We start from the raw sequence: 25,469 nt of genomic DNA, 5'->3' as shown, positions 1-25,469 counted from the left end.
TGGAGTACTCAAAGGAGTTGCTTTGTCCATACGAAAGCGTTTCAATAACCTTTTCGTATAGTTTGATTGATGCACAAATATTCCTTCTCAGAGATGCTCTATCTGGAGCCCAAGACAAAACTTTGTCTTGCCGAGATCTTTCATTTCGAACTCTTCTTTCATATGAGTTCGAGCATCATCAACCTCCTTTTGAGTTCCAATTATGTTCAGGTCATCTACATATACAGCAATGATCACAAAGCCAGATGACGATTTCTTTATAAAAACGCATGGACATATCGCATTATTCACATATCCTTTACTCAAAAGATATTCACTTAAGCGATTGTACCACATGCGTCCGGATTGCTTTAATCCGTAAAGTGATCGCTGTAACTTGACCGAACAAATCTCCCTGGATTTTTCTTTCAATGCCCCTGGCATTTTCAATCCCTCAGGGAGTTTCATGTATATATCGTTATCCAACGATCCATACAAATATGCAGTCACAACGTCCATGAGATGCATTTCAAGATTTTTAGACGCCGTTAGGCTCATCAAAAATCTAAACGTAATTGCATCCATTACCGGGGAATACGTTTCCTCAAAATCAATTCCCGGTCTCTGAGAAAAACCTTGGGCAACTAATCGGGCTTTATATCGTGTTACTTCATTCTTCTCATTTACTTTTCTCACGAATACCCACTTATACCCAACAGGATTTATATTCTCAGGCGTTATGACTATAGGTCCAAAGACATTTCTTTTATTCAGGGAGAGTAATTCAATTTGAATGGCCTTCTTCCACTCCTCCCAATCATGTCTTTTCTGACATTCTAAAATGGACCTTGGATCGGGATCATCATTTTCATGATCGATCTCTTTGGACACAGAAAAGGAGAACATTCCATCAACATCTTTTATCTTATTTCTGATCCATAACTTTTCATCTCGGGCGTAGTTGATGGAAATCTCATACTTTTCTGTTCCCTTCTCGTCATCTGGATCATCTTTATCTATGTCTTCATTCAGACATTTTTCAGTATCAGGTTCTTCTAGAACCTTACTTTGTTCATCCAATTTCTTTTTCTTTCGGGGATTTTTATCTTTAGAACCCGCTGGCCTCCCCCTCTTTAACTGAACCTTAGGTTCATTTATTTTATTTCCACCAGTTTGTTCCTTAGGAACATCAACTCTTGATGGAACATTTTCAGCGGGTATACATGACTTCGTCACCCTTCTCGTATCTGTGAACGCATCTGGTAACTGGTTTGCCAAATTATGCAAATGCACAATTTTCTGAACTTCCAGCTCTCTTTGATTCGTAGGAGGATCAAGGTGTTACAACGACGGTGTACACCAAGTAAGCTCTTTAGGAATTTCTCTAAGTCCTCCCCCTAATGCTGGAAATTCACCCTCATTAAAATGGCAATCGGCAAATCTTGCCGTAAACATATCACCAGTTACTGGTTCCAGATACCTTATTATACTTGGTGACGTATAACCCACATAAATTCCCAATCTCCTTTGTGGGCCCATTTTTGTTCTTTGTGGCGGAGCTATCGGAACATAGACCGCACACCCAAAGACACGGAGATGGGATACATCTGGCTCTTGCCCAGATGCCAATTGTAAAGGGGAGTACTTATGATATGCACTCGGTCTTAGCCGAACCAGTGCAGCCGCATGCAATATAGCATGACCCCATACAGAAATTGGGAGCTTTGTTCTCAAGACTAACGGTCTTGCAATCAACTGCAACCGTTTTATCAATGACTCGGCCATGCCATTTTGTGTATGCACATGGGGAACTGGATGTTCCACATCAATCCCCATTGACATACAATAATCATCAAAGGCTTGCGATGTAAACTCACCAGCATTATCAAGCCTTACTTTCTTAATGGCATACTCTGAGAACTGCGTTCTCAGCTTTATTATCTGGGCAATGAATTTTGCGAAAGCCGTATTTCGTGTCGTCAAAAGAGACACACTTGACCATCTACTTGATGCGTCAATCAATACCATGAAATACTTAAACGGCCCGCACGGTGGGTGGATCGGCCCACATATATCACCATGTATTCTTTCTAAAAACATTGGTGATTCATTGCCTACTTTTGCTGGTGATGGCCGAGTTATAAGCTTTCCTTGAGAACATGCATTACATGTAAACTCGCCCGTTTGCAAAATTTTTCCGTTTTTCAACGGATGGCCATTCGAATTTTGCACTATCCTTCTCATCATGACTGAACCAGGATGTCCTAGCCTTTCATGCCATATTTTAAATGTATCAGTAAACTTCATGTTTACCACGGCATAGGACTCAGTCATGGTTATTTTCGTACAATATAGTCCAGAGGATAACATTCTTAACTCTTCAAGTATATGTTTTCTCTCGGACTTAATGCAAAGAAATTCAATGCCATCTTTACTCATAGTCTCAATATGATATCCATTTCTTCGGATATCCTTAAAACTTAACAAGTTTCTATGAGACTTGGGGGAATACAATGCATAACTTATTTCAAATATCGTTCCCCCTGGCATTGAAAATTTCGCTCTTCCAGAGCCCATAATAATCTTTGCATTACCAGATATTGTACTTACGCTTCCAGCGTAATTTCTTATTTTGAGACTGGAGAAATATTTCTTATCTTTGATTATTGTGTGCGTTGACGCACTATCTGCCAAACACAAATCTCCATCCATAGTCTCAAAGTTTGGCATTCTTTCTAAATTTAAAATATTCATAAAACATATATTATTAAACATTAAACACAACAAACATAACATATATCTTACAACAAAATATATAGATACTATAATACAGTCTACTTATATCACATCTATTTATATTACTCATCGATACTCTCTGGTTCAACCAGAAAGTCTGATACGTCGAGATGAGTATCATCGTTTAAACCATGAAAGGATGGCCCAGGTTCATCAGAGATGAAGTTAGTTTCACCTCTTCCTTTCTCTTTTCCCTTTTGGGATTCTCTATACAGATCGGCTAAATGTTTTGGTGTACGACAGGTACGTACCCAATGACCTTTCATGCCGCATCTGTAGCAAACCGTTCCCGTTTGCCTTTTATCATCCTGGCCCTTTTCATTCCTTTCATTTTCGTGGAAGTCTTTATTATTTCTTTCATCATAGGGACGGAATCTTCTTCCTCGTCCTCTTCCACGACCATGATAACGGTTTCCACCACGTCCACGACCTCGTCCTCTCCTATTATCATAACTGGATGATGCAACATTCGCTTCAGGGAATGGAGCAGATCCAGTGGGACGAGCTTGATGGTTTAAAGTCACGAGTTGATTATTCTGCTCCGCTACAAGGAGGACTTGCATCAACTCCGAGTAACGGGTATATCCACTCACTCGGTATTGTTGTTGCAGGATTACATTTTCAGGATGGAACGTGGAGAGAGTTTTCTCGATCATATCATAATCACTTATTTTCTCTCCACATAACATCATCCTCGAAGTAATTCCGAACATCGCGGAATTAAACTCACTAACACTTTTGTAATCCTGGAACCGGAGATGGATCCACTCGTGTTTAGCTTTCGGTAAGATCACATATTTCTGGTGATCGAACCTCTCTTTTAAAGATTTCCAGAGGTCACAAGGATCCTCTTTCGTAATATATTCATCCTTTAAACCATCATGGATGTGGTATCGTAAAAATATCATGGCTTTAGCCTTTTTCTCATCCGACACCGTTTTTGAACTATCGATGGTTTCCAAAAGCCCGTTTCCTCTCAGGTGCATTTTTGCACCCACTGCCCAGGTCATATAATTATTTCCCGTAATATCCAGGGCATTAATTTCGAGCTTTATCAAATTCGACATGATAACTGTATTCATAGAATAATATATATAAATATAGTAATTACGAGAATTTAAATGTGTAATTTAAATGCAGAAATTAAAGGCATAAAATAAAAGCATAAACTTAAATTGCAGAAATTTAAATTGCAAGAATTTAACTAGCATAAATAAAATCGGGAGGCTCAGCCTACCACATGATCCGAGGAGTCATAGACTACCATATTGATCATTTTTCAAAGTCCGAGGAGACATGGTCTACCATTTTGACTTTATTTATTTTAAGGTCCGAGGAGACTTAGTCTACCATTTTTGACCTTTTTATTCACGGAGGCAAAGCCTACCACGTGTTTCTCTGATCGTGAAGGCATAGCCTACCATAACAATCAGTCGGGGAAGGCAGCGCCTATCATCCCGAACGGAGAAGGTCCAGCCTCTCACTCCGAAGCAATAATAAAATTTAAATAAAATAAGTATATTGAAATACATAAATTTAAACATTACCTTGGCTGGTTTAGAAACTTTTGGATTGATAAACTTCAGTTGGTCAGAGCCTCGTGCTGATAACGTGTTGTAAACTATAACGTGAGGATGAAATATATTTTGTATTTTATAACAAAAGAAAGAGAGAGTGATTGAACAAGAGGTGAGAGAAGAGGTGTGAGTGTGTTTGTGTGTTTTGGAAATAATACGAGAGAGAGATGTTGATAATTATTAAACTTGATTCATCCTTCTCTTTGTTACAATGATCGACATATTTATAGGGAAGTAAGTCGGTAACATTAACCGACTTTGAGAGGAAGAAGACAAAACATAGGATAAACATTATCCTAATAGATAATTATAAACAAAGATATTTTGCCAAAATATCTTTTAACAAAAGTGATATTTAATTGTTTAAAAACTGGAGATGCTGATAGTAATATACTAAAATAATTAAAATGGTTGCATTCATTTGGTGAGTTCGAGTCAGGAAAGAACGAAAGTGAGTGTATTTTGCGTGGCGGGTTGATAATTCCTGAAAAAGACTTGTAGATAGGGTTGCTTGTGTCCGAAGCGTGAGATTACAAACAAGTTGATACTCTAATATAAAATGGAATATGTTTAAAAAAGAATATCGTGTATAAAAATATAACATAATCCTTTTTTTTTGTCAACAAAATATAATACAATCCATGTTACAAGTTTTATCCATATCACACTAAGGTGTCTTATCAAATGATGTTCTACACTATAATCACACGTAAATTTGCACTCTTGTTCGTCTGGCACGTATGTGAGGTTATGTTTTCAGGTCAAACCGACTTTTAAGAAAAGCAGATGACTATGGAACAAAAGGACCATATATGCTATATTAATGACTACAATATCATCATATCTTCGTCCTAAATACACTTCATGTGTGTGGCCCTTTTCCTTTTAGCTTGTGGTTACTGAATTATAAAATCTTTTCGTTTTGAGTTTCATTTCTCTAGAGGACGGACAACATTCGATGGCTTAACGAGCAAGTTTTAAGGGAATTTTGGTGTCAAGTCCATACTAATTGTTGAATTTTATATTCGCTATAAAGAATGTAAAGGCAAAATATTAGGAAATGATCAATGGACTTTTAAGATTTTTAATTTATCTAAAGACTTGTACCGAAAGTGTAAGTTTGCTCGTGACTAATCTGGGAGCTACCTATGATCCTTCTATTTTGGCTACGGTCCAGTCTTGGTGAATTCTAAGTTGATATTAATTTGTTTAATCACATCCTAGAAATACTCTTGAGGAATGGTCAACAAAGGCAGTTCAGTGATCAAGGAGACCTAAAATTTCAAAAATTCGCTATTGAATAACATCATTTCAATCGTGACATCTAGCTATTTATAACAAAAATAAAAGATTCAGAGACACATGGTGGTCTTCAATATGATTGATTGTATTCAACCGTTTCAATAACTATGACTATTAAATACAAGAAACAGGACTCGTGTCTCTATTCTTTTCTAATCAGTTCCGTTAAGCAAAGTACTTAATATTCATGGACGACAAGTGGTAGTCTATTTTGAAGTAATTCGCCAGTCAAAATTTTCATCTTGTAATCTCCCAAAATTGATTTAGGATTAATTGGCTACATTATCTTAACAGGCATAAAAACCTTTTCGTTTAAAAATCAATTTGCCAATTAGGCAGCAGTTGAGGTAGGGAGACCAGAAATAACTCAATTAGTGTGATGAGTTATGAACTTATGACTCGCACTCTTTTCATTAAAATGAGTAATTAACTCCTTAACTTGTTAGCACAAAAAAAAACTCTTTTAACTTTAGCTAGAGACGAACCAGTCCACAGACGATACATGTGACAATGAGAACTGAAAAACCACAAAAGACATTTAGATAACTTTTTTCCCATCCTTCGCGTTCTTCCGTTCTGGTTTGGCATTATTCAAGGCTATGGCTTAGTTTCATTTTTGGCTTTTATAAAAGAAAAATCCTAAAACTCGTTCACATTCTTTTTGTGAGTTTTTGATTCTCTCTTCTGAAAAAAATCAAAAAAATTCCATCCACACTCTTACTAAACAAGATACTTGTTGTTTTCCAAGTGTTCTCTTCATACTCTTACATAATCTGCAACCACTCATTTATATATAAAGGTATTATGATTTTTTTTTTACTTGAGCATACTATATCATGAATTTTTAAAAAATGTTAGACCGGTAGGTCGAAGAAGTATGTATAGTTGATTGCGAATGTTTAAAAGTCAGAAGAGAGTCGACAGACTTCAAAGAATTATGACAAAATATATTGCGTACGTCCACGGAATTGTGTGAAGTGCTCCATCCCAAGCTTTGATAACCACAGTCGATCTCTACGTACCAAAGTAAAAATTTAAAGTACAATTATTGAGTTTCCAAGATGAAGATTCAAATGTGCACAAAAAAATAATAAGATGAAGATTCAAACAAATATCACGATTTCTTTTCATAATCATTTTCATTAAGTTCCTTTGATTCCTTAACCCTTCTATTTAAGGAATCCAGTTAGTCGCCAAGACGAAAAATGAAAGCACAAGCCTAATAAATTGGGTTATGGTTAAAGAATTGGGCCGACCCCTCTGTAAGCCATGACCATTTTCGTTCTAGTAGAGTTTTCCGAAACTGAGCTCCATGAATATTAATACAAACATACGAACATTAAACCAAAAGTCATATAAGACGATACTAAGTATACTCTGTTTCACACACAACAATTGTTTCTCTCGCGCATAACTACAGTCATAACATTTGATAAAGAGTCGATAATTCGATTTAAGTGGTTGGATTGTGCTTTGTTTACCGAAACTAAAATTAAATAAAAACACTTGTAGGTTTGTTTGTTTACCGTTCTGCTTCGTTTTGGTTTGAATTCGATTTAGTCTTGGACAGCTCCATCTCAACTCCATTTCTTCCTCTAAAATGAAGTAAAAGTGAATATGGAGTAAGGAGTGCTCCAACCCAACTTCATATCTCACTCCATAATGAAATTTACTTTATAAATGGATTAATCTATTTTTTTTGTTCATCACTCTATTATGGAGTAGGAAATAGAGTAGGGTTAGAGCAATTTTACTCTATTTTCACTTTTATTCTATTTTGGAGGAAAAAATAGAATTTTACATTGGAGATGCTCTTAGTTAAAAAGTAACTAAATCTATGAAATTATTGATTATATTAAATAAAGATGTGGTTTTACTACAAAGATTAATAAGTTATCCTACCCGGTTCGGTTTGGTTCTACGTTCCAGTTTATACATAATTATTTTGGTAACTAGTAAAATGACACCTACGAAGCAAAACAGACGTCACCAACACCGAAATAAAACCACCGTTAGGTGTAAATAGAAAATTAATAGAACTTTCAGGAGAGAAAAAGAAGCATGCAGAAGAACATGGAAATACTTAGATCAATGAGAATCAAACTAAAAGCAAAAGAAAAGCGAGAGATGAAGAATCTTAAAAGCCAAAAAAAAACAATAGACTATGATTAGAGAATAACTAAACGCGAAGTAATCTCTTCTTTAACTTTGTTGTCGATATTACTCATCAATCTCAGAAGCAGAGCACTCTCTGTTCTGTTTTCATAAAGGATCCCTAATAAAACCATCGTCCAGGGTTTGATCCGCCGAGAAATAGGAGAAAAATGGGGTTTCTCTTTGGTTTGTTCATAGGAATCGCAGTTTCTATCGGTTTGGTCGTTGCATTTGCACGCTATTCTAATGTCAGATCCACTCGTCGAGCTGAATTGGTTAATATCATTTTTTCATTATAACTTTTTTTTTCCTCTCATTGTGATGGTTTGCATGGAGATAATGAATAATGAATAATATCTCCATTCGTTTTGTTAGGCGAGAACCATTGCTGCATTTGCAAGAATGACTGTTCAAGATTCAAGAAAACTTCTCCCTGGAGAATTTTACCCTTCTTGGGTTGTATTTTCACAGAGACAAAAGTTGAGCTATTCTGTTTAATTACTATTTACATTATCTATTTTCCTTCCATCATTTATTGATGATATAAAAATTGGATATTGATACTTGTCCTTGATAAAATTGCAGTTAAATTGGCTTAATCTTGAACTTGAAAAGATCTGGCCTTATGTAAACGAGGTAACTTTTAATCCTTTTTAGTTTTTACACCATCTTTCTTAAAATGCATTAGCTTTTTTACTCTTTGATATATCCTCTGCTTACACATGTAGGCAGCTTCTGAGCTGATTCGAAGCAGTGTGGAACCAGTTCTTGAACAGTACACACCAGCTATGATAGCATCTCTCAAGTTCTCTAAATTAACACTAGGGACTGTGGCTCCTCAGTTCACAGGTTGGTTTTGTTGGTTGCTATATAAATAATATAAGTACAGATTCTTAACCAAGAACAAATTATATAGGAATAATAGTTATGGGTTAACTTCCTGGATCTTTTTACTGTCCATGCATTGGTTTAGCTTAGTTTGTACATTGCAGTAATAATACATTAAAAACCGTCGTGTTGCTCACTCATTTTCAGGAGTTTCCATCTTAGAAAATGAAAGTGGACCTACTGGAATTACGATGGAACTTGAAATGCAATGGGACGGTAATCCAAAAATCGTGTTGGATGTCAAAACTTTACTTGGTGTGGCTTTACCGATTGAGGTATCTCACTACTAATGCTATTATTATAGCGTTTAGTATACATTATGTGTTCTAAGATCTTTTCGTGTTGTTTGTATAGGTGAAAAATGTAGGATTCACGGGCGTTTTCAGGTTGATTTTCAAACCTCTTGTTGATGAGTTCCCTTGCTTCGGTGCACTTTCTTATTCACTACGAGAGAAGGTAATATAGTAATGATCTTCACTGATTGTCATAATAATCTTTATGGTTATGTTATATAGTGATTTTTTTTGTTTTGTGTGGACAGAAAGGGCTTGATTTTACACTAAAGGTTATAGGTGGTGAGTTAACATCGATTCCAGGGATTTCAGATGCACTCGAAGTATGCAAAAACAAAATTTGATCTTATATCTTGAGCATACTACTTATTATTGGTCAGCAAACTGTTTAACGTATGTTTCAGGAAACTATTCTTGACGCTATTGAAGACAGCATTACATGGCCCGTTAGAAAAATTATACCTATATTGCCTGGAGATTACAGGTTTTTACTTCTTTATATTATACCATATGAATTTACTTTCAGTGAAGACAATATTTACGTAAATCTTAAATGTGTTTTGAAGTGATCTTGAATTGAAACCTGTTGGAACATTGGATGTGAAGCTTGTGCAAGCAAAAGACTTATCTAATAAAGACTTGATTGGAAAATCTGATCCTTACGCTGTCGTATTCATTCGTCCATTGCCTAACAAAACTAAGAAGACCAAAACTATTGTAAGAAAATCTCCCTCTACTAAAGATCCAGCTATCTTTTTGTTTTATCTTGCTGATCATATGGATTGTGGGTGAATGTTTTTGTAATGTCGTATAGAGTAACTCGTTGAATCCAATTTGGAACGAACACTTTGAGTTCGTTGTAGAAGATGTATCAACTCAACATTTGACAGTAAGAGTTTTTGACGACGAAGGTGTCGGGTCTTCTCAGCTTATAGGAGCTGCTCAAGTACCGTTAAATGAACTTGAGCCCGGGAAAGTAAAAGATATTTGGTTGAAGTTAGTCAAGGATTTAGTGGTCCAAAGGGATACAAAAAATCGTGGTCAGGTTAGTATTTATATTCATTCCTCTTATTGTTTCAACTTACAAGTAAGTTATCATGAAGCAAAGCAGACTGTCTATCACTATATGCAAGTGGAGCAATAGACTCTCATTCGAAAATAAATAACTTAAAATAAATAAATATATATGTATGTATATATAAATTACAATTTTAGTTTTCAATTTTACTTATAAATGTAGATTATAATTTAAAAAATTAAACATAGGTAAATAGAACTATTAAAAATATATAATTATTTTTAAATATAGAGTATACTTTAATATGTTTTTTCGAACCTGGTTTAGAAATACTTTCATCATAAAATCTGAAGTTTTTTTGTTGGTCTAGATGTTAAGAAAAAGTTCTGAAGGTATCATTATAAATTTTAAGATATTATTATATGTGGTATAGGTGCAACTGGAGCTCCTATACTGTCCCTTAGGCAAAGAAAGCGGATTCAAGAACCCGTTTAACCCGAACTACTCGTTGACCATTTTAGAGAAGGTACTTAAACCGGAAAGTGAGGACTCTGATGCTACGGATGTGAAAAGCTCGCAGAGCCCTAAGAAAACAGATGTGATCGTGAGAGGAGTGTTGTCTGTGACAGTGGTGGCTGCTGAAGACTTACCAGCTGTAGATTTTATGGGAAAAGCAGACCCATTCGTAGTTATCACGTTGAAGAAATCGGAAGCAAAATCCAAGACTAGGGTTGTACCGGATAGCTTGAATCCGGTTTGGAACCAGACGTTTGATTTTGTGGTGGAAGATGCTTTACATGATCTTTTGATTCTTGAAGTATGGGACCATGACAAATTTGGCAAGGTGAGATAAACGTTACAACCATTCATGGTAAGCTAAACATGACTATGAATCTGTAGATTAATGTGTTTGGTCTGTTTTTTTTGGAAGGATAAAATAGGGAGAGTGATAATGACATTGACACGGGTGATGTTAGAAGGAGAGTTTCAAGAGTGGTATGAGTTAGACGGAGCTAAATCAGGGAAGCTTTGTATCCATCTCAAATGGACTCCAAGGCTTAAGCTCAGAGACTCCTCTTGATTCTACTTTCAACACATTACTTTTTATTTGTCCCTTCTTTGCCTTTTTTCTTTCTGTTGTGTAGTGTGTGCTGATGACCGATTTTTGTCATCCTACCTTCCTTGCCAGAGAAGAAAGTAATATAAACAATATTAAACAGACACTTTTTAGTATTGTTCATATTATTCAAAATTTACTGAATTGAGACATTCACGTATATGGTTTTGGCCTTTTGGGACATTTCTTCTTGAAAAAATTAAAATTATTCAAAAATATTTTATTTGATTAGAAAATTATTCAAATATATATTAAGCGTAAATAGGCCCGCGTGCATATTTAGCGGGAGCAAAATATCTTTTTCGCTTTAAAACTTTATAAATAATAGTGTTTTTTTTCTTGAGAAAATCTATATATAATAGCAAACTGAATTTTAGTATCCGCTGACGTCATCCTTTTTTTATAGGAAAAAAAAGAGAAGATCTAACGTTTCAGATTGATTTGGTATTCAATCTAAGGGTTCTGTGTGTTCTAGGTGATGTCATCTATTTGAAAATAGAACTTAATCCAATGGTTAAAATTAGCACACCTTTTAATCTAAGGGTTGAGATTAGACTTACCTTTTGTTTGGAAGAAGACGTCGCTACCGAAGCTTCGTGTGTCCGTAGTGAAGCATTGCGTCCTTTAATGGAGTTGTGACCCTTGGTTCGCATCTCTTCCTCTGTTTATATTTGATAACCAGTTTACTATTCTTTTTTTCCTCATTTTTTTATTTCTCCTTTCTGTTTCGTTTTTTTCAAAACAAAAACTTTTTTTTTTTCAAAACAAAAACTTGAAACAAATTATAGTTAGTTTTTATCCCTTTCCAACACTTAATACACGACACACAACTGTGTTTTTGTGTCGGCCTCGTTCTGTTGGCTTTGGGTCGCATTGTTCTTTCTTCTCTGGTTTTATCCGGAGAGTTACACTGGTTTCATTTGTCAAGTTGGCATCTTCAACCGCCTTGGCTGGCTGATTTCAACGGGGCGTATGTTATACCCAATCCTGAGTCAGAGTTTCTGGTGAGAAACCGAGCATATGTTTCTCTGGGGAATCGAAGTGGCTTTCACTTTACTGTTTCAGAGTAATGGAGTACAACGAAGAAGCTTCCCGTGTTTGACTGTTTTGTGCCACTGAAACAACAGGGAATTGAAGAAGAGTGTTTTAGAGGGCACGTGTTGAGAGCAACAAAAAGTGTGGTGGTTAAAGATCTTTAAGACATAACCTTGGGTTGTTATTGTTCATCCAACTCATCTGATTAAGGTTTCACAGCCGTGTGTAGACCAGAAAGGAGATTGGTATCACTGATTTTGCGGGTACGAATGTGATAAATATAAAACCATCTTTTGACAATATACTATATGCATTTTTTAAAAGAGAATTGATGATATCTTATAATTTATTTTCCAATAATATAATGAAACTGTGCCATATATATTATATAATGACTTTTAAGTAGAGTTGAAAAGTCTTTTTAATGTATTCTTCTGTAAATAGTTTATGCTATTTATGTTACAATTTCAAAGAGTTTATCTAACAGTTGTGAAGTTTGAAACTTAATAAGGTATATATTTCTAAACTTTTTACATTAAAATATAATTTACTATTTTTGGTTATATTGAGGAAACTCAGTTTCAAATTTTTTTAGATTATTACACTCCATTCAGTGAATGTTTTAAACATCTTTCATCTTCGAGAACTCTCTGCAACTTATATTTGACATCACATAATATTTAATGCATCAATTGTTTCCTATCTAATGTTTAATAATATTTTTTTGTATTTTTGGTTTTAATAAGGAGGAAACTCAGTTTCAAAATTTTTTAAAACATTATTTTCTATAAGAAAAATTCTAATTAAATATTTGTATATTAATTATTTAAACAGTAAATTATTACGTAAGGTTGAGACTAAAAGTTAAGGTCTCCATTCGCATGTAGTTACATCTCTTATAATAGTCATTTCATTTTTTCAGATTTTTCATATATGTGTCTTCTACAAAGACCATTTGTGTTAAAATTATACTATGATAAACAAAACAATAACAAAACTATATTATCACCATTATATTCTCTCCACAAGTCATCTACTGTTTAATCTTCAATCAGTCTTTTATTATTGTCAATATCTCATACACCAGTTTTGCAGTCACTTAATCACCATTATAATTATTTTTCATTTATATAATCTTTTGATTGCTAATCAGTATTTTAAAAATAAATGATTTTGTTAAGTATAAATATGAATGTTTTTAAATACACTGTATTAATATCAATTAATTGAAATTTTCACTAAATAATTCAACTATCCGCGCGAATGCGCGGATTTGTTTCCTAGTAGAAATAATAGGGTTATACGTACGTTTCAACTGATGATGGCTCATAAAGATTATTAAATAAGAACTCACGAATGTTTTATAATCTTAAGTTTGTTAAAGCATGCCCAATTATCCTTGATTAAATCGAACAAATCGATATAAGTGAGCTCAATGTAATATATGGTTTCTTTTTATTTTAAAAATTTCAATATGTAAATAACCATAACATAAATTTAAGTCAGTCCTGGAAGAAAAAAACAAACAAGCCATAGTTTGCTTGGAACCGCACCAAATCCAACCTAAACAACACTTAAGAAAATACGTTTAGTTACTTGAGTGTCATTGACCAATAACAATTGAATTTGTGAAGTTAAACCAAACCGGATTACACGGCCAAAGAGTAACAAATATAAATAGAAGAGTAAGGGAAGTAAGAGAGTAATAAACCTACGAAAAAGCAAACAACCCTAAAATTCTCAAGTTTATCTTTTCAGAATCCAAATCACGCCTTGATGTAGAAAAAGAAGAAGATACTATTTAATGGCGGATCTGACTTGTACTACACCGTTTGTGTTATATCCATTACTCGTCATAATCCTTTTCTTCTACTCCCTTAACCACCATACCGGATTTCTCTCCTCCGTCGTCAACGATGATCCTTCTTGTCATCACTCCCTCACCTCTTCGTCTGTGTTCTCTTCCTTCAGATTCTTACCTTCTCGTTCTTCTTCCTCTTGTCACACCACTCTCAACAACGTACACACAATCTTGCTTTTCATTTCTTCAGTTTAAGTCTAGTTTCTTTTGTGATGTCATTTAGGTTTGTTTTAGCTACGAGGTGTTATATTCATTTTATTACTTGTAATTTGATCAATGTTGTTTAAACTGAAACAGTCGTCTTCATCAGAAGTTACGGTGGTAGATGAAGCGGCGCAGAGAATCGAAGAGGGTTTGGCGATGGCGAGAGCCGCCATACAGAAAGCTGGAGAAGTGGATCTCCGGAAGAATAGTTCGGATTTGGGATTAGTATCAAATGGATCTATCTATCTCAACGCTTTTGCTTTTCATCAGTTAAGACCTTTTCTTTCTCCTATTTTTGCGTAATCTCTATCTATCTATTTTATGAAAATATACAGATTAGTATATAATTTCTACATATTTACTTCTAGTTTGAAAAATATAAAATTAGTATATAGTTTAATTTAACAACATTAATGTGTAGTTTGATCACTAGGTAATTTAATAATTCCCTTGTTAGTTTTGAATTAGTTAGGTTTTTTAGTTAAAGACAAGTTAGGCTTGATAAAATGTGGAGACTAAACAATTATTGTAAATTTGTATAGGTAGCTAACAAGTAGGTGCATTAGCATGTGTACTCTCTTCTTTCTTGTTTTCAATAGGACCTTAACTCCAAATCACCGTTAATATAAATGTGTCAGCATTAAAATTCTACGTGAGTTTCCATTTTTAGTAAAACCTACGCACTACTAGTTTGCAGTTTCCTATTTTAAAAACTTCAGTTTCCCCATTTGTGTTTAATATATTTCTTCATCATTATTCCTCCTGTCTTCATTCTCACTCTCTCTAACTTCAGAACTCAAAATCAGACCTACTTTGCGGAAAAAGTAGTTTAGCTTTTAGGTTTCTCCATGCCTTTTCTCTCCATCTCTCAGTTTGACCTTTGCAAACATATCATTCACCTTTTAAAGCCCTTTCTAAAAATAAAATAAAAACATATCATTCATTTTTTCTTTAACTTCTGAGTTAAAAGTTTTTAAAGTCTCACATTAAACATATGTAATGTTTTTAAAAGAAACATATAGGCAAACACATCAATAGTTATGCATATGTAATGTTTTTTTTTTTAATTTCTTTACACATCACAATAAACAGGAGCCACAGAGAGATGAAGAAAAGATTTAAGATATGGACATATAGAGAAGGAGAAGCTCCTCTCTTTCACGAAGGTCCTCTCAACGATATCTACGCTATTGAAGGCCAATTCATGGACGAGATCGAGAATGGAAATAGCCCTTTCGCTGCAGCTTCACCAGAGGAAGCCACCATGTTCTACATCCCTGTAGGGATCGTCAGTATCATACGATTTGTCTATAGACCTTACACTAGCTACGCACGTGACCGTCTCCAAAACATTGTCAAAGACTACATCTCTCTTGTCTCTAACCGTTACCCTTACTGGAACCGCACTCGCGGTGCTGACCATTTCTTCCTCTCCTGTCACGATTGGGTGAGTCGTCTTAGTCATGAGTCCCTTACACATTTCTTTTATAAACTGTAGAAAAATCCTAACCCTAACTTTCCTTATTATTTACTTGTCGTTCAAGGCACCTGATGTTTCAACGGTAGATCCAGAACTATACAAGCATTTCATCAGAGCTCTATGCAATGCCAATGCATCCGAGGGGTTCACACCCGTGAGAGACGTTTCATTACCGGAAATAAAAATTAAATTCAGCAAATTAGGGTCTACACACGAGGGAGAACCGCCTCAAAACCGAAAACTATTGGCGTTTTTCGCCGGCGGTTCTCACGGAGAAGTTCGGAAAATACTTTTCCAACACTGGAAAGAAAAGGACAAAGACGTTCTTGTCTACGAGTATCTCCCCAAGACCATCAACTACACGAGAATGATGGACCATGCGAAGTTTTGTCTGTGTCCGAGCGGTTGGGAAGTAGCTAGTCCAAGAATCGTGGAGGCTCTTTACTCCGGTTGTGTTCCGGTCATCATAGCTGATTCTTACGTACTTCCATTTAGTGACGTGTTGAATTGGAAGAGATTCTCGGTTCAGATTCCGGTACGGAAGATACCGGAGATAAAGAAGATTTTAGAAGCGATAACTGAAGAGGAGTACTTGGAGATGCAGAGGAGAGTTCTTGAGGTGAGAAAACACTTTGTTGTAAACAGACCATCGAAGCCATATGATATGTTGCATATGGTTATGCATTCGCTTTGGTTACGGAGGCTTAATGTTAGAATTCCTTTTTCACAGTGAAACTATATGTTGTTAGACTCTTTTAATATAGTAGATATTACACATGCATATAGTATTAGGGATAAATGTCCCACATCGGATATTGGAAGGGATCCTTAGCAATATATAAGATGAATGTGCCACTCCACTTAGCACTAATTGGTTTTAGGTTGGAAGCCCATCTAGCTTAACATGGTATCAGAGCCCGATCCACGCAGTCCAACCCGATCCACATCGATCTGGTCCAAAGTCGGCCCATCGATCCTTGCCCGAGCATTCCGAGATTGACGCTCAAAGAGCCATCATCTCGAGAGGGCGTATTAGGGATAAATGTCCCACATCGGATATTGGAAAGGATCCTTAGCAATATATAAAATGAATGTGCCACTCCACTTAGCACCAATTGGTTTTAGGTTGGAAGCCCATCTAACTTAACATATAGTATATAAGAACTTGGGAAACTTTAAAAATGTTTCGTTTCACATATATATTCGATTAGTACAAGCCTTCGAGTTTCGTTTGGGAAAGAAACGTGTAAAAGTTGCATGCAGGCCTGGTTGTACGTGTAACGGTAGGAAACCCACCCACAAGGCCCATAAAGGATAAGAACTTAGAAAACGAGAAATATTGTCATCATACTTTAAAATCATAGTAACCACCACCAAGGCACCAACTATAGTTGTTCAAATGAGATAGCATTTTTCTGTTATGAAGTTTTTCTACTACAAGACATAAGCCATCAATTTTTATTCTTTGTTACTTTAGAATTTAGATATTCTATCTATTACATAAAACTTGGGCAGCTTTTTTCATAGCCTCAAAATCATAATAGTAGCAATATTTGAAGCGAGAATATAGGAAGGACCAATACTGCAGTAATGAATAGTGTGTCGTAGAATAGCAAGTAACTTTTTCAAAGTTGTAAAAGCAGTAATAATCGCATTAAATTTAGTGAACCTACTAGTAGTACTTTTGCAGAGTTCACACGGTAAGAAAGGAACGTATCTTACCTTCTTTAATGATTGAATTTCACTATGTAAATTGATTAATATAAAGGTTAGTGTTCCATCAGAAATCCAACCAAACATAAACCGGTTCAACAACATCAGCAATGTAAAGACGTTTCAGTTTCTTGGCACTGCCAGTGGAAAGTACACATTGTCCTAACCCCCACTGCGTCCGATAAACACAAAACAGCAAAATTCAAAAATCTAATGACACAAAAAAAAAACTAAAATAGAAAGACCTTAAAACTTTTAAAGAACTGCAGGAAAAAAACAAACAAACCGGAATTAACCGGGTTGTATCCTAACAAAATTCATCTAATCCACTAGGCTCCACCAGCACATAGAGCGGCTTCCCTTTCAGCTTGTGTTGCCCCTATCACAATTCAAAATTTTACAATAAATTAGATGTCATATCCTTAAAGCTAGCAGTAACTTCTTGGTCAAGTAAGAAGAACTGTGACTCACCTTGACTTCAGGCAAGCCAATAACACAAGCACATTCCACAACTTCAGCTCCCTGGCTCTCTATAACGTCAAATTGTAACAAACCAAGATAAATTTCTTTATCAATGTAAGAATATTACAGGACAAAAGAGATAAATACCCATAAGGCTAATGGCAGCTGAGAGTGTACCACCGGTAGCTACAAGATCATCGATTATAATGACGCGTTCTAGTGGCTTAACCGCATCAACGTGCATCTCTAAACGGTCATGTCCATACTCAAGCTCATAAGACTCAGATATCACTTTCCCTATAGTTACAGTTTTACCATTTTCATCATCAACAACAAAGAAACACAAAGAATGAAGTGAAAATGTGAAATTACCAGGTAATTTGCCTGGTTTACGCAAAGGGACAAACTTAGCGCCTATGGCTAAGGCAATGGATGGACCAAACATGAAACCTCTTGCTTCAACTCCTACAATCATTTGCATGCAATATAAATTCTTTATAAGAGAAAAAGACAATAATGATTTATCCTTTTCTTTAACTAATTTGTTGCTTTATGAGGTAATCCCATTTCGAAAGACGTCGAGTTTTTTTTGGCGTTATTTAACAAACTTGATGACGAAACACTATATAGAGAAAAAGAAAATAAAAATAAAAAACACATGAGGTTTTTTTTACCAGCAACAACAGAGATTTGCATGTCTTTGTAACGATCTACGAAGATATCAATTGTATGTTTAAACGCCTTGTGATCAAGTAACAACGTAGTTATGTCCTGAAACATAATCCCTGTCCGAGAGAACATGAAACTTGTTCAGACAAAACACTAGTGAAACGAAACAAAAGAAGAAGTGTTTTGTAAGACCTTTCTTGGGGAAATTAGGAACTACTCTAATGGCTGCTGATATAGCTTCGAGCCTTGGATCTCCTTTCAGACCGTTCTCCGCAGCAAACATCGTCTCTCTCTCTTTCTCTTTCTAGTTTTGAAAATCTTGAGAGAGAGTCAAGGAGGGTCTTGATAGTATATTAACCTCTCTGTCTCTCTTCTCTTGGTGAGTAAATGAGAGAATTCAAAGTAGAAAACAATTAAATTTCCCTCGCACAAGAAGGAAACGAGGTCAGATTCTCTCTCTCTCTATCTCTTCTCTGTGTCTGTTTCTCGCTCTGTTCCTCACCACCAAATGTAAGTTTTGTAGAAGAAAGTGGGTGAGAGAGCATTAAATATTGTAATAGAGGAAGAGCGCGTGGAGTGTGTTATGTTATATACCCACGCGCACAGCACATAGGATTAATGAACCGCAATAAAATCACAATCACAAGGGTAGTAGTAGGAGCAAGTAGTGTGGATTAAAAGAGGGAAAATAGCAGAAGGAGAAAAGAAAATCTTATTGATCTTCGAGAGAATCTTTGGCTTTTATAGACTCTTCTTCACTCTCTAGAGATTCGATACTCTTCTGCCTGCAAAAGAGAAAACCATTTCTATAAAAAGAAGTACCCATTCTCCTAGAACCAGTTCACATTCCATGTTGTGTGTCCTGTCTCCTCTATCCCCAGCGCCATTAATACTTCTTTTATTATTGATTTTTGAAATCATTTAAATTATGCACTCAAATTACTTGGCTTGGAACTATGTATGTAGTTTGACATTTTCAGATTATAAATTGTTTTCAATTGTTTTTTTTGGTAAATCGTTTTTAATAGATTAAAATGAGAAATTTTCATAGGTTTAGGTTGTATAAATGTCCATAACATTTCTAACTCCACTCTATGTATTTCACTTCAAAATACAGTTTGAAGAAAGAAATGCTCAAACCATACTCTATTTTTTACTTTATACCAAAGTGAAAAAATGGGAATACTTCATAAATGAAAAAAATATATTTATTTTTTCATTATTTCAGTTTTCATTTTAAGATAGAATAGAGTTGAGTTAAATAAATCAGTTATAGAGCTAAAACGTATATTTGATTAAATTGGATATCACTCTCTTAGTTTTCTTTTTAGAATTTGATTTGTGTTTGTTGTCAAGAAAATGAAAGAGGAGTCACAAGTTCTGTAACCTATAAATTGTAATGTAATAACACATATCCATTTTATTACTTGTAGGCGTGCGGTAGATTTCTTTTAGTTTTAGTGTTTCATAATCTCTTTCTTCCCCCTTAAATCATTCTGTCTGCTACACTACATTTTTTGTATAGATACGAATACTGACTTTCAAGATTGCGTATGTGACAATTATTTAGTATGGACTGGTTCTTATGTGAAACCAAGGCGTAAGTAAGTAAAGCACTCGAGTACAGAAACCACCAAAAATATATACTATCATCAGCAAAGGGCCAATATGCGCCCATATTTGAGTGGGACATGCTAACTATATACAAAATTCATTTTGGTAGAATGTACAGAAGTTAGTTTTGAATTCAACTTACGATATGATTAACTCTAGACTTATTCAACTATATCTTCTCATCTGAAATATGTACCCAACAACGCTCATCAACTAACTTAAGTAGACAGAGAAACTTGTAAAAATATTTATACAAAATACTGTATAGTTGATTATCATATATAAAACTTGTTAATGGAATAGTATAGAATTGTAAATGTGTTTTAAATATGTGAAAACATAGAAAAATGCTGTTCATGGATGAATGTAATTTTTTAGGTGGATGGGTCCTCTAAGGCGAGTCAAAACCATGTAATTATAGTTCACTAGAAACTAAGAAATCCACTATATCTATATTGGTTACAACTTTGTTGAAATAAGCGTTTCTTTAGTTAATAAAAACAACATGAAAGGACTACACAAGCTACCAAACAAACAGTCCTAACAACTTTGTTACAATTTAATACCAACCACCGAATCTTATATCCAATACAACAAACCCTACAAACATGAATGTATAACATGCTTGTAAGGTTTTAGCACAGCAAAAAATGTCACCATCCAGTTTCACACAACTAGCTCTACTAGCTAAGATTGCATATAGTGAAAAAGCAGCGAACAATTCTTGAATATAAAGAAGTTTGAGTAAATACGCAACCCTCAATTTTTCATTCAAATATGACGACATCCTCATCATGATCAAACTTTCAAATTATTCCTGCATTGTACTTGAGCATTACCATTAACTACATAAACCCAACAAATGCCATTTAAATCAAGTTTAATATATACAGCCACAATACACCAAATTTAATTACAGAAAGTAAATAACATTAGTTTGTAAATACGATTTGTTTTCTCAGATATTTGCCTCAAGTATTGTATTCTTGTGACAAAATACTCTAAAACACTAAAACCTTTTAATATTTGTCTATTGATATTGATGTCGTGTTCTAAGTACGTACAGAACGATATATTTAGAGACTATATAGCTACTTTTTTTTTGAGACTATCAGTATATAAGATTCAACTTCAGTATATAAGATTTAATAAAATTGAAAAGAGATTTTTAAGCATGCCAAAAAGAAGCAATTTAAGCATCTATCTATTTGTTATAGAAAAAGAAAACAAAATGCTATTTTGCATAGTTCAAGGGTAAATGATCCTCGTACCGAGAAACCCACCACAAAGCTTATCGGCAACATAAAGAAAATCGAAGTCTAGATATAGAAAATCAATAAAGTGACAAATCTCGAGGAGATATCCCAAATCTTGGTGTTTAACTTTATAGTTTTATAATCAAACAATCAATAATGAAATTTACAATTAGTCCACTTTAATTTGAGTCCTGATAAGTTATAGGGAGCTATTTCAACTTCATTATGAGCGTGTTGACACTTTCCATGTGATTGCTTCGATTTTCTTTTTGAACTTTTAATTAGTTCAATCTTATGGCCCCATTTATTTATAGAGAATGTAAAAATTATTTACTATAGTTTTCTTAAAGAAATAAGAACCCATTTTCCGCCAGAAATTTTCAAGAATCTACTTAAATTTTGATTTATTGTGGTTTCAGAAAATATTAAATTAATGTTTTGTTAAAAAAATATGTAAAAATGTAAAAAAAAAGTTGAAGCCGAGTGTGAAGCCCATGTATTTTCCCCAAAGAGACCAAGCCCACCATTGCAAGCTATCACTTGGCCTCGTAGACATGCAAAATCTAACGGAGTATCCATGCAGATGAAAGTTTCATTTTTAAAACATGTAAACGTGTCATATGAATTGTTAGGTGCAGACAATTAGATGCAGACAAAATCTCAACCTGATGTAATTATCGCAGACAATTCCAAAATTATAAGAACCAGTAGAGAGACTTATTTTTAGAACTGCTTTTCTTTGAAACTTAAGAGGTAGTTTCATTCATTATAAGCTACATGAAAGCTCTAACAACATAAAGTATCATATTCGCTTCTAGAGAAACGTTAAGAATTTAAGATGATAGTGTAAAAACCTAGAAAGCACTCTCTCCTTTTTAAAAGGTTACAAACAGTCTAAAAATCAAAAACACACAAAAGCAGCTTCTTTGTAATCTCAAAGTCATTTTAGGACGGCACTGCGAAAGAAGAAGAAGAAAAGTCGGACGTTAAAACCCAGACAAAAAAAATGGTAAAAAAAAAAAAAGTGAAGAAACACGACGCTTACTGTAAGTAGAAGTATCAATATTCTCAGGAAGTTGCTTTATATCAACCTCGAACCTGGCTTGCACCTGTAAGCGAAAAAAATTACAACTCCATTACATACCCAAAGCTCATATAAGTAAACAGCTCGACAAGTAAAAAAGATCAAAACTCCAGACCTGATTAAGAACTTCCGAGTCCGAAGCAGATGCCACAAATGTGATTGCTAGACCCTTTGTTCCAAACCTACCAGCTCTCCCAACCTACATAAACAGTGTGTGGTTATATAACATGAGAATCAATAGTCTATATAACATTCCGAATTTGATAAATAAGAATACTAACCCTGTGAAGATATGTATCAGCAGAGTCTGGCATGTCATAGTTGATGACAATGTTGACACGCTCAATGTCAATGCCTCTCCCTACCAAGTCTGTCGCCACCAGTATTCTCTTGTGCCCTTCCTTGAAACTTTTGTAGTGAGTCAGCCTACATGCCATATGCCAACAGTAAAGGATTAAGAGTTGGTCTACATGCGGAGAGGCTATAATAGAAACACACAAACCTCTCTTCCTGAGACATGCCAGAGTGAATGCATATTGAGGGGAAATTGCATTCGATAAGCAGCTTGTTCAGCTCCCGAGCTCTGCTAACGCTCTTCACAAATATGACAACTTGATTGAAGTCCAGTGCGTCAAGAAGGTCATTCAACTTGCGGTTTTTCTCCATCTCGCCCAGTTTGATGTAATGCTGAAATCACAGGAGATAAACATTGTCGAACAGTTAAAAAAATATCAACCAATATTAAAAGAAATAAGAAATCATACAAGTTAAATTTACCTGGACAAGCCCATGAAGAGTCAACTTGGCTTCATCATCAACATATATTTCCATTGGCTGAAAGGAACAGATATCAGAGTTAAGTGTATTAGCAAACCTTCTTCAGGAAATGATATCCACTACAAATTGACACGGATGACACTCCAAACCGAGATACTCGCACACCAGGTTTGCATCTTCAAGGATGTGCCATGAAACATCATATATTGCTCGGAAGATTAAAGCCCATGAGGGACCTCATTACACCGAGACTCCCATACCCAACCAGTACTATTAGCATGTCAAACAAAAAAATGATGAAAAAAGATCCCACTGAGTAAAGACATCACTAAACCACACCAAAGCTATTTTACATCTTCAGAGTCTTACTATCCTCCAAACACCAATATACTACCCAATGCATTTTGGATTGAGAGACAGCGTCCAGGGATCAAATGGTAAGAGGGTCCTAAATATAAACCTAAAACCTCCCAACGAGCGCTAAAAATAATACAACACTACATGACTTGTATAGCGAGATAGTAGTGGCAGGGAGACATTACATCTTGCATAAATTTCTTGCAGACTGGGCGTATCTCCTTGCTGAGAGTTGCTGAGAACATCATAACTTGTTTCTCGTGAGGAGTCATCTTGAAAATCTCCTGCACATCCCTCCGCATGTCTGATAAATAAGAGTTACAAATATTTAAACAGGTAATTTTCCAGGGATAGATATTCTTATACGAGGATACTAGAGATCAGCATACCGAGAGACTCCAGCATTTTATCGCACTCGTCAAGAATAAAATGCCTAACATTCTTCAACGAGAGATCTTTGTCCCTGGCGAGTCCAAGCACACGACCAGGTGTTCCAACAACAATGTGAGGACATTCGTTCTTCAGCAAGTCTTTGTGAATTTTGTTGTTGACTCCTCCATAGAACACTGAAACCTTAGTATCAGGCAGATAGGTACTGAAACGCACGAACTCATTGCAGATCTGCAAGTAATTTTCAACATCAAGGTAGGATAAGCACAAGAAAGTTTGGGGACAGACAGCAGAACTATGTAATCGATAGCAAAGAGCTCGTACCTGATAAGCTAACTCTCTTGTATGGCACAGTATAAGTGCAGACACCTGGCCAGGAGTTGGCTCGATCTGTTGCAGAGTCGAAAGCACAAAGACAGCAGTCTTCCCCATACCAGATTTAGCTTGGCAGATAACATCCATACCCAAGATAGCTTGAGGGATACATTCATGTTGCACTGATGGAGAGCCAAAGAAAATTGCAGCGAAAGAACCGTTTATAAGTAGAGTATAACCTCCATATCTTTTTAATTGGTGCTAAGCTCACTCCAAATCAATAGATTGAAATATCATTTTTTTTTACCTGGAAAAAGTAAATAGTACAAATGTCAATGGCCTATACAAATTCAACAATTAACAAAGAATCTTAACCCCATGATCAACACTATCCTCTCAAAACTATGCTAAGACTTAGTTAGGTGATGACCAAAAGGACCAAGATAGAACAAAATAGTACAAAATACTCAAAAAAAAGATTGAAAGGTACACTTTACCTTCAGATGGATGTTCAAATCCAGAATCAACAATAGCTCGTAGAAGCTCAGGTTTCAAAAGGAAGTCTCTGAATCCAGAACTGTGTATCCCCACGTAACCTCTGCCACAATAAAAAAAATACAATATGAATTGACAGTGACTAATGATACAATTACAATTAACAAGCAGTAATCTAAAAATATATGAAACAGATCGAAAAAAAGAAAATAACTAACTTCTTCACGGCATCGCCGTTAACTTTATTCCCAGAATCCAAGACCTTCTCGTCCTCTTCCTCATAGTCTAGGAGCTCCTCCTCATATGCTTCGTTGTCCCTAACGTCTCCCATAGCTGGCTAATTCTAAAAGCTGCACAGAAGCTTCACTTAAGATTCCTAATCCAAAACAAAAACCTCAGATTCAGTGAGAAAGCATCTCAAAAGTAAACCTCCGACGATTCCCGAGCTCTCAACAGTGTGAATTCGATGAGATTGAGCTACAAGTTTACCTGAGAGAGATGAGCAGAGTCGAGGTAGAGATCTCGAGTTCGATTAGGGTTCTGGAGTCCGACGAATATAACAAACTGAATCCTAACTCCGAGTTGGTGTCCAGCCCTTTATATACTGTACGTATACTTGATGGGCTTTATGTT

General features: G+C 35.3%; 4 protein-coding genes across 8 annotated transcripts; 2 read left to right on the top strand and 2 right to left on the bottom strand.

Moving 5' to 3' along the window:
• Nucleotides 1–7,626: 7,626 nt before the first annotated feature.
• Nucleotides 7,627–11,255, top strand: LOC106416144 (synaptotagmin-4). Of its 2 annotated transcripts, XM_013856982.3 has the most exons (12): nucleotides 7,627–8,083; nucleotides 8,184–8,288; nucleotides 8,394–8,444; nucleotides 8,537–8,657; nucleotides 8,844–8,971; nucleotides 9,051–9,152; nucleotides 9,238–9,312; nucleotides 9,394–9,473; nucleotides 9,556–9,706; nucleotides 9,804–10,034; nucleotides 10,441–10,851; nucleotides 10,939–11,255. In XM_013856982.3, the coding sequence occupies exons 1-12, from the start codon at nucleotides 7,979–7,981 to the stop codon at nucleotides 11,086–11,088; spliced, it is 1,710 nt and encodes a 569-aa protein (XP_013712436.1). In that variant the 5' UTR covers nucleotides 7,627–7,978; the 3' UTR covers nucleotides 11,089–11,255. The 2 variants fall into 2 exon arrangements, with proteins under 2 accessions (XP_013712436.1, XP_048602735.1); XM_048746778.1 differs by lacking the exon at nucleotides 7,627–8,083 and having other exon boundaries at nucleotides 8,198–8,287.
• A 240-nt stretch (nucleotides 11,256–11,495) lies between these two features.
• On the top strand, nucleotides 11,496–17,305 carry LOC106387079 (probable glycosyltransferase At5g11130). The gene is made up of 4 exons (XM_013826890.3): nucleotides 11,496–14,179; nucleotides 14,318–14,493; nucleotides 15,317–15,671; nucleotides 15,769–17,305. The coding sequence occupies exons 1-4, from the start codon at nucleotides 13,964–13,966 to the stop codon at nucleotides 16,435–16,437; spliced, it is 1,416 nt and encodes a 471-aa protein (XP_013682344.2). The 5' UTR covers nucleotides 11,496–13,963; the 3' UTR covers nucleotides 16,438–17,305.
• A 223-nt stretch (nucleotides 17,306–17,528) lies between these two features.
• LOC106416164 (adenine phosphoribosyltransferase 5) lies at nucleotides 17,529–19,082 on the bottom strand. 2 transcript variants are annotated; one of them, XM_013857010.3, is made up of 6 exons: nucleotides 18,741–19,078; nucleotides 18,554–18,664; nucleotides 18,252–18,344; nucleotides 18,027–18,176; nucleotides 17,889–17,947; nucleotides 17,529–17,796 (listed from the first exon to the last, which is right to left on the bottom strand). In XM_013857010.3, exons 1-6 carry the CDS (start codon nucleotides 18,829–18,831, stop codon nucleotides 17,725–17,727), a joined length of 576 nt encoding a protein of 191 aa, XP_013712464.1. In that variant the 5' UTR covers nucleotides 18,832–19,078; the 3' UTR covers nucleotides 17,529–17,724. The 2 variants fall into 2 exon arrangements, with proteins under 2 accessions (XP_013712464.1, XP_013712456.1); XM_013857002.3 differs by having other exon boundaries at nucleotides 18,027–18,344; nucleotides 18,741–19,082.
• A 3,074-nt stretch (nucleotides 19,083–22,156) lies between these two features.
• On the bottom strand, nucleotides 22,157–25,445 carry LOC106383476 (DEAD-box ATP-dependent RNA helicase 15). Of its 3 annotated transcripts, none has more exons than XM_013823576.3 (12): nucleotides 25,326–25,445; nucleotides 25,055–25,212; nucleotides 24,839–24,939; nucleotides 24,351–24,523; nucleotides 24,026–24,257; nucleotides 23,822–23,940; nucleotides 23,280–23,336; nucleotides 23,005–23,189; nucleotides 22,784–22,928; nucleotides 22,618–22,701; nucleotides 22,464–22,527; nucleotides 22,157–22,374 (listed from the first exon to the last, which is right to left on the bottom strand). In XM_013823576.3, exons 2-12 carry the CDS (start codon nucleotides 25,165–25,167, stop codon nucleotides 22,364–22,366), a joined length of 1,284 nt encoding a protein of 427 aa, XP_013679030.1. In that variant the 5' UTR covers nucleotides 25,168–25,212; nucleotides 25,326–25,445; the 3' UTR covers nucleotides 22,157–22,363. The 3 variants fall into 3 exon arrangements, with proteins under 3 accessions (XP_013679030.1, XP_013679033.1, XP_022554310.1); XM_013823579.3 differs by having other exon boundaries at nucleotides 25,055–25,186; nucleotides 25,326–25,443; XM_022698589.2 differs by lacking the exons at nucleotides 25,055–25,212; nucleotides 25,326–25,445 and having other exon boundaries at nucleotides 24,351–24,648.
• Between the last annotated feature and the right edge of the window lie 24 nt (nucleotides 25,446–25,469).

The sequence above is a fragment of the Brassica napus genome, chromosome C2 (genome assembly GCF_020379485.1).
Source record: "Brassica napus cultivar Da-Ae chromosome C2, Da-Ae, whole genome shotgun sequence".
Lineage (NCBI taxonomy): Eukaryota > Viridiplantae > Streptophyta > Magnoliopsida > Brassicales > Brassicaceae > Brassica > Brassica napus.
This window is presented reverse-complemented; position numbering and strand designations above follow the sequence as displayed.